This window comes from Schistocerca piceifrons, chromosome 2 (assembly GCF_021461385.2).
Source record: "Schistocerca piceifrons isolate TAMUIC-IGC-003096 chromosome 2, iqSchPice1.1, whole genome shotgun sequence".
NCBI classification, from domain to species: domain Eukaryota; kingdom Metazoa; phylum Arthropoda; class Insecta; order Orthoptera; family Acrididae; genus Schistocerca; species Schistocerca piceifrons.
Genome location: NC_060139.1, coordinates 528777019 through 528785979, shown reverse-complemented (window position 1 = coordinate 528785979; position 8961 = coordinate 528777019). Strand labels below are relative to the sequence as shown.

Sequence of the window (8961 nt, the reverse complement as noted above, 5' to 3'; positions counted from 1 at the left end):
TTTAAAAAGCTTTATAAGTTTTCACATATAAAAATTCGGAGGCATTACTTTTCGGTACGCACCTTTACTTACTCTTCAGTCGACAAGATCTAGTAATTGAGACGGTAGACGGTCAGTTTTACTACTTCGATAATGCGAACACGCATCTTGTCGTGATATTTCAAATAGCTTGCAATAAATTTATATAGAACCGTGAGATATGACACCATTTCCTCTGGATTAGAAATGTTTCACGATTTTCCCATGCCACGTAAGGTCCAGCCGAGGCGTCAATCGTATGTCTTTGCTGTGGCCGCCGGTGTCCTCGTGGCAGTCAGTGTGTTAAGGTTGGATTTGGATACTGGGAATTTAGGAGGTCAGCGTGGATAACGGATGAAATGCATTTGATGTTATTAATAACAAGCCGTAGTTTGTCAGTAATTACGTGAACCTGTAGGTAGAGAAATATCTTCTATCGTTTAATGTAACAGTTGACGTCATGAAACTACACTTTTCTTGCGTCGGCATACAACTGTTTGGGAAACAACAGAAACATAAAAAGAATACAAACGCAATGTTTTTAATACTAATCTTTACAGTAATGATATTTACTGCATGTCGTGAAGTAATCAGAAACTGACACAGAATAGGATGTGTAGATTCCATTGTTTATGTTTAAATAAATGTGTCAACTTCTGACACTCTTGCAGTTTCTTGGCTCGTCTGGAAACAGCAGATGTCTTCAGTCAGCAGGTCAGCCATTTAGTCTCCACTCCCTCGCAGACGATTCAAGCTGAGGCAACGAACTGGCAATACTCCTAGTTCCTGGGACAATCTGACAGGTATGGTTTACACTGACTCTTTGGTTTCACCACGTAAACTGCAACGAAGAGAAATGCGCTTTGCTAAAGATAGGAAGTACAAAAATAACATAGCAGTTTAATTTTACTAGTGATAAGACAACGCTAAGCCTTCACCTTTTTTACATAGCGCGAATTTCACTGTCAGCATTGTGACAAGATTATGTTATGGTCGTGTATCAGAGATAATTTGGGGTCACACAGTGTGCTACGTTACAGGGTTCCTATCCTTACTGGTACTATAGCAGACAGTTGGAAGATTGACGACGCGAATAAACCTGACTTATAGCGTATTTCGAAAGTTTAAGGGTGTCACTAGAACCAAGTTCCTCTAGGAGGGTAATGCTCCTGGCGTGCGAAGCATTCAGTGAGCAACACGTGTATCCTGCGACGAGGCAAATGACGATAACCTGAGGGACCTCGGTTTCATTTGCTGAGAACTGATCTGGCAATCCCTGAGTGTGTGATTTGGAAATGGCCAGCATCGCTGGTCCCCAGTAACCGTAAAACTTTGTCGTACGTGAGACCATCTTAACAGTAGAACGATCCAACGTGACTGGATGAAATGCGTTTACTCTGTCCTTCGTGTACAGGTCAGGAACGGTATTCCGCCGTCTGAACGTTCGCCCAACCTATAACGAACCCCCTTTTGTTGCAAAAGGAAATGGAAAAATCAGTCATCTTGACAGTGATTACAGCTACTGACAACAAAATTTACACTCTTGACAGTTTAATTAACAAGAATGTTATGTAAACACTAATGCTTATCATAAAGAAAGGACTCATTGAGAGAATACCATATGATACGGAACAGAAAGGATTCAAGAAATTATTATTTACTGAGGTTAAAGCCCAGATCATAAACTGACCAAACATAACATTTTTCCTAGAAGAGGGGTGTAGCCCTATCGAGCTGTAAGTTTGCGGTGACTATAATGTAACGTCATTTCTCTCTTGTACTCTTGCAATAGTAGTACGGATGCTAAGCGCTCCTAGGTTGTTTTAAAGACGATGTGAAGTTTAAAAGTTTTACGGTTGGAAGTATTAGTCAGAAGTCGGAGTGAAGTAAAATCATCTTTACCGTTTAGACAGATAACGGGATAGTTGATTGCTAATTTTGTGATGGGACTTAGCCTTCACGATACTTAATAGTCACGAACATCAAAGGACACAGGTAGAGACCCATCGCTGACATAAATTCAATTATTAGACTTGAATAGACAACAGATAAACGCAATCACAAAGAATTTACAATTGCGCCGCGCTGTCAGAACCGTCGTCAAAATCAGAACTGCGGATGCTAAACGACCCAATCACCCTGTAGAAACACTGAATGACTCAGGTATCTTTCTCCATCACTCAGAATGCCAAGTTTGGAGAGCGCAAGATCACCAAAATGTTAATTGTTTTGAGACAGACCAAAAGTTTGTAGTAGTGAGACCTTTCATTTTCCCCAACTCTAGAAGATTCACATTTTGTTAGAGTTTGAAGAATTATTCTCTTGAAACTGCGCCCATGATACTCTGCACGATCTCTGTGAAGTTATGGACTTCAGCTTTGTGCGAGATGCGAGGCAACCTTCTGTTTAATAATCGTCCCCAATATTATGGCGCCTAAGGCTGGAGCATTTCGGTCGGCTCATGGTGAGTTTTAATCGTGATATTTTGCTAGAACACGATGAGCAATTTCACAGTATAAGCTCAGCTCTTCTGAAAGCTCCGATAGAAGGTGCGTTTTCCTTAGCTACTGTTCTTTGTGACTGCAATGTATCAGCCTGCTTACAACAGTGGCCACGAAAAGACTAGCTAGAGAATGTCGTGTTTGTGTAGTAACAAACTTACTATACATGTAGATTTTACCTCTTGTTTTGTAGACATGTCCATCTAAAGATTCATTATTTAACTTTCATGTACTCTCGTGCTAACCAACACGCGTGCAGGCAGAACTTCTAACTCAATGGATATCTTAACTGGTACTACGCCTAAGTAACGTGCTTTTATCAGGTTCTTTATTCAACCTTCAGTGACTCCTGATTAAAATGTGAGGCATGCTGCTATTTATAAATTCCTGAAATTTGGGACATTTTTTTCGATGGTTATACGGTTGATTGTAGTACGGTGTGTGATAGTCTATAAGTAGATTATATTTCGCTCCGACATTACATTGTTGATGTGTCACTAATTCAGTGAATGAGTCTGTGCCCCAATTTAATGCCAACAAGATGTTTTAAGGGGAAAGAAAATTATTTTAAAAGGTGGACTAAATATGCGCAGCAAATTGCTCTGAATGGTTTTGGTGAAGAAACATGAAAAGTTGGAATTTCGTCATTTCGGCGAGGCAAGGGTAGCCACTGTTCATTGATGATTTGATTTCACTCATATTTTCACTTTCGCTGTGGAACCCTACGCGAATTTTTATGCTGAACAAACTGGTTTTATCTTGTCAATTTTGAACAGAAAACAGTTTTGTTCAAAGTAACTTACCTTTCGGTAGTTGGTTGTAGCAAGAATACAGCTTCAACGAATTAGCATACAAGTAGAACCTGTTGTCTGCTGCGACACAAATGGTATCATCATCTTCCGTGTAGGACGACCTTCCCAGAAATCTATTCTCAGCCGTGATATTTCCGGAGCTTAGATTCTCATTCCCGATGTTGGCGGTGGTCGACTCTTCTGGTTGTCCGTGGACCTCCGCCACTGCTACCAGTGCTGTAAAAGTCAGTGAACGTAATTACAGATCGCCATTTCGTCTAATGGCTGCTAGTGGAACTCTCCCACTTAGCAATGCAACACTACTGTATGCTACATTGGTGTTATTTGAACAGTCCACTCGTCCCAGAACATAAAAAAAAACGAATCAACAGCGACATGCACGATATGCTCACGTCGGACAAACTCTCCTAATTAATTTCGTGTTCCAATAAACAAATACAGTGGTTTTTTAAGTTCTTGTTTGTCTGATATTATCACACAATTAAATTGACAATAATATTTCTTTCCTTAATTATGTTTGGGAAGGTTTGCCTTTTTAGTAACGCTCTGCCACACTAAAAGCTAGCAAGATATTTGGCTGATAAAGTTAGATTCTTCATTGGTTTTGACATCAAACAGCCCGCTCTACCCTTAGTCGTAAAGAATAAAAAGTATTACAGAGCTGGAAGCCTTCCTCGCTACGATCATGTAGCTGGGGTTTCGCTGAAAAGCACACATATCTCCAAGTGGATGGCTCTGTAAAGTCTTTTGCTCCTCATCAAGATAATGAACGTACCCTATTAAAATATTGTCCCTGTTCGTCCTCTGAAATCCCGTGATGGAGATGATTAGTATTTGTTTGTTTTTCTTTTACATTCAAACTAAATTTAGAGGCAAAGACGTGACAGCCTTGAATGGAATGTCTCACATAACTTCTTGTGATGTTCCGCATATTGTACGATGGGAGACATCAGAGTCCTTTCACTATCTACATTAAGTCCAAGATACTAGTATATACACGGTTCCCTCACAGTAATGTGACCACCGCCTTTGTTCGACATCAGCGCCAGATAACAACTCAATGAAGGTAGGGCGCAGCATTGACAGTGGAGGCTACATAAAGATCATCAGGGAGCCGCGGGGGACAGTGAAGTCGGTGTCATAATGCGGAAACGAAGCTATTTATCTGACGTCCAAAAGGGTATGATTATTGCCTTTCGGGGCAAGAGTGGATGCACGTCTCAGTTTGTAAGCTGTTCAAGTGTCACCCTGCTTAAAGTGAACTGTGCCTGGTAAAATTGCACTATCGATAACTGACACCATGACCAGTGGGGCAGAATGGGCCATAGATGACAGGAGCGAAAGACAGGTGCGGAGATGTGTACGGATGAAAAGGCATGCAACAGTTGAGGGAAAGACGCCCCAGATGAACCAAAAGGACTACCAACAATGTCTGCCTAACAACCATCCAACAAAAGTTCCTATTTACCGCTGTCCACAGCAGGTGCCACATTCGTACGCTCACGTCGACTGCTGTTCACCGGCGACGAAGGGTTCAATTTTCACTCCAATACCTGAACCGGACCTGCTTTGAGCCATAGTTTTAGGCGAAAGACGTTTTATGCTCGATCGGGTATAAGTCGGGCGGCGTGTACGGCGTAAAACATCTCAGGGCAAACAACCTGCATTCAGTGAGAGGCGTTATGGTCTGAGGAATGTATTCGTGTCGGTTATTCTTGATAATGGAAGGCATAATTAATCTAAAATAGTTTGCGTTTGTGCTTGGGGACCGTGTCCACCCCTCTGTACAGTTTAATGTTCTTCGGCACGATGGCATCTACCAAGAAGACTAAGGTATCCTCTCTCTGTCGGATCGGTAGTATCCTCTTAGAATTACATAAAGAGACGATCGCATGGGAAAAATCATTGAATAACACACACGCAGGCAAATGATCTAAAACTTATGTTGCTTCCAACAGCACTCTAAGGTGAAATAAAATTTGCGAAAACTATTGTCCTAAGTCAGAAAAATGTAACTGGTGCAGTAACTTTTTTGTTGCATAAATAAAGCTGGAGTACTCTTTTCACCATTGCTACAAGAGGTGTTGCGTGCGCATTCCAGTACGTATCACATTTTAGCGACATGCTTCTTTATTTCTCAAGTGTAGAAGGATTGCAACACCAGTCACTAACTCTCAAAATACATATAGCTATTAAATGATAGAGCCATTCGATTAAAACTGGTGTCACAGGCAGGATTTGTATGAGACTGTTCTTGGCAATTTTTATCACAAATGCCATATGCTCATTTCACTTCATATCTGACAAGTATCTCCAGCATTTTACTTACAGAAGTGACTATTAGGGAAATCTCTTAAATGGAACAGACTTATAGTTCGCGAATCAGTTATTATGAACGAGAAGGTCAGTGATCATAGGGCTGTTACTAATTCAACGGCTATTGGTGTCAATAGAATGTTACTGGATATAGGAAAGAATTCCCCCTCAGAAGAAATATCAGGAATTGAACTGTAGTGTATTTCAGCTGTCAAGATCGAATATCCAGCTCCTTTAGTGACGAGGGTGAGAAACACGAAATGGTCAACTCCACGAGTATTTGCAAACGGCATCTTAGACCTGTATGTGCGGAGTAAGGTTTCAGAGAAATGCAAAGACCGTCACAGTTCGAGTGATACGTTAGTAAGTTTCTGTCAAAACATTAAGAGCTTCAGTACAAGTTTAGAGGACTTCGGAGCCTTGTTAAAAGCAAAACCTGAAAGCAGCCATGAGATTTAAATTAAACAATCACTAGCCGATCTGACCAAAAATCTTAACATGTATTGGTCCAATATATACATCTACTACACTTATTAAGTCACTCTTTGACCGTACTGGAACCCTCGCAACAAATCACGGCGATAAGGCAGGATTACTGATTTCGCTTTTCCGAAACTATTTCACCACACAAGGAGATTTCGCTGATTTGTCTCATAAGACCCATCTATTCGACATGGACGTAACTGATCGAGGAATAGAAACTAAAACCGCTCAATAGTGGAAATGTATCTGGATCTGAGAAGATCTCTTTAAGGCCCTATACACAACTTTCTGCCGATCCAGCAGAAGTAAATCGTAAGTCGAAAGAGAGGCAAAGCATTCCAAGCGACTCGAAAAAAGAACACATGATTTAATGCTTAACTCGTTGTCGTTGCAGAATAAATGAACCCCGGAAGACGGAATTGTCCTCCATAAGAAACCAAACTGATTCAGCAAACAGAAGTCTTGTGGTACTCATCAACTAGGAATCACAGTATGTCGCCGACATCGAAGCCTCGTTCCTTGAAATATTCCGAACAATATTCGATACAGTTCCGAATTGTCATTTAGTGGACAACGTACGAGAATACCGAAAGGTAAGGTATAAGTGAGGGAGCACACGTGTATGTGCGTAGTACGTGGTAGCAAGAAGGTTTTTGGAGTTAATTAAAAATCAGTGTGGCCCAGGTTTATTCAAGTTGGTCGCTATCAAAAAGAGACTACTGTCTATATTGAATTTCATAAAAAGCATTATATCGTACCGCTAGCAACTCACCGCAAAGTAAGATCCATCCAGTAATTTTATAGTTGTGTTATACGCAAGCCAGTACAATAGGAGCTTTCTTGGAACATAACATTGGTTTAGTCAAACCATCAACGTAGTCCTATCCTCTCATCATAACTTCCAAGAAAACCATAATGGAAAAATATAGGTAAAAGAAAAAGGAACCGTTTAATTGACAACTCATTTTCAATCAAGTAGTCATTGTAATAGAAAGCTGTAGCAACTATGGTTCTTCATGTGGTGCAGCACTGCTATGGTAACGAAGACAATCAGTTGAAACGAAATGTGATAGAAGAGCAATACATGCTTGAGTGACAAAAGTATACTGGCTGTCTTGTAGCCAAAGTAATTTTATGATCTTATGTTGTGTTCTGTAAATGACATATCTCTTCATAAAATTACTACTGGCAATAGGTTGTAGCCTTAAAGGATAGTTTCTACGGCACTACTCGAATAGAATCAGATAAGGAATTAATTACTTTCTGTTACGACTAAAGATGTTTTCAAAGAGGCAGCATTATCGTGAATTGCGCGACGCAATATCGTATCTATGAAGTGTTGCTAGTCACAATTAAAATGTTTATTAAAAATATTTCATCACAGATCTTCCGTCTTTGGAGTTCATTTAACGCTTCTTCTTTTACATCTAAGCTCAGGCGTGACCTTCGTTGTCCAGTGTTTGCGTGAATTAAGTGTAATTAGCTATTTACCAGAAGCAGCTTTCAATCGTTCTGGAGATGAAAAACCTTTTATTCTGATTTCTAAATTCATTCATACAACTTTGTCATACATAATTACGGCTTTCTACAGTAAGACAGCCGTTCGTTGCCTTTCTTTTTTTTTCTTCTTTTTTTTAATTTAAAAGGTGGTTGTACACGGAAAATACTCGTGCAATAACGATCGGGTTGTAACTGTCTAAATTCCATCGTGAAGCACTTATTGTGCAAGAGTTTTATACACAGGAGAGTATATGTGAGTATTTTCTTATGATACAAGAATGTAATGTGGTCTAAGTGCTTTACTCAGTTGCTTAATGCACTCTGCTGATGATTCGATATAGCAAACAGCTTACAGTAGACGAGATAAGCTCCACAGTAGCGAAGATTAAAAAGTTCTCATTCGAATAAGATATGCGTTTTAAAGTCTACTGGATGCTTTATTTTTCTTTCCGCTATACAACCATCTTTCAATACATGGATATAGCATTTCACACGGACCAATACATGAGAAATAATGTAGATTGGAGTTAAGAAAAATAGGTTTATCGTGAATGAAAGATAATAAATTCTACCAATACTTACCAGCAACAAGCAACAAAGCAGCCTTCATTGTACTCGACAAAAACTACTACCGCTCTCTGCGTTATATTTCCAATTATATATCTTTAGACACCCAATGGCGTCATCGAATGTTATCGTTAAGTTCCCTCCTGATTTTCCGTTCCGTGAACTCTGGTTGCAGCAACTAGCAGCAGATTGACTTTCCTTGTACTTGAAAGGATCTGTGACCGTTCGCTGCGTCATACGTATTATCAGCATTACAACTACAGCATTCAGTAAAACTGGTTACCATACTGGGTCGTATAATTTGCTTTTTTCTTCCCTTCCTTTTTTTTTTGCGTTGTGTGTTATTGTAGTAGAGGCGAGGGAACGAAAAGACAGGTGTCCAGGGAAATTAACTGCCAAGGCTCAGCAACACAATTGAGTTGATATTTTCACACACGCCTTAGGGGCAGTACTTGTCAAATCCGCAATTAGAAGACAAATTTCTACAGAAGCGATTTTCTAGAAATTGCTGATAATACTTATTAACATTAGTACAACTCAATTTAGGCACATGCTGGAAAGGAATAATTTTTTTCTCAATAAAGCAGCATTTGTAATTTTTTCGAGATGTACACCTTTAAGTCCTGTATAATACATTAAATATATTTGAAATATCTGGTTAATTTTTAAGTTACAGATTGTTATGCCAAGTTATACACATACTTATGCAGGAGATTAAATGTGGGAGCACTATATCCTATGGGCACGTAAAATTCCCCTCCTTA

At 39.7% G+C, this 8961-nt stretch overlaps 1 protein-coding gene across 1 annotated transcript; it reads right to left on the bottom strand.

Annotated features, from left to right (window-relative positions):
• Window positions 1-433: 433 nt before the first annotated feature.
• LOC124777332 lies at window positions 434-8350 on the bottom strand. The gene is made up of 3 exons (XM_047252693.1): window positions 8213-8350; window positions 3323-3547; window positions 434-859 (listed from the first exon to the last, which is right to left on the bottom strand). Exons 1-3 carry the CDS (start codon window positions 8238-8240, stop codon window positions 798-800), a joined length of 315 nt encoding a protein of 104 aa, XP_047108649.1. The 5' UTR covers window positions 8241-8350; the 3' UTR covers window positions 434-797.
• Between the last annotated feature and the right edge of the window lie 611 nt (window positions 8351-8961).

What these genes read in the sequence shown, in the direction of transcription:
- LOC124777332 (XM_047252693.1), bottom strand. Translation starts at nt 8,240, where the DNA reads ATGAAGGCTGCTTTGTTGCTTGTTGCTG. An exon ending in TGCTTTGTTGCTTGTTGCTG is followed by an intron (nt 3,548 to 8,212) that starts GTAAGTATTGGT and finishes TGACTTTTACAG; the next exon opens with CACTGGTAGCAGTGGCGGAG. An exon ending in CTACAACCAACTACCGAAAG is followed by an intron (nt 860 to 3,322) that starts GTAAGTTACTTT and finishes TCTTCGTTGCAG; the next exon opens with TTTACGTGGTGAAACCAAAG.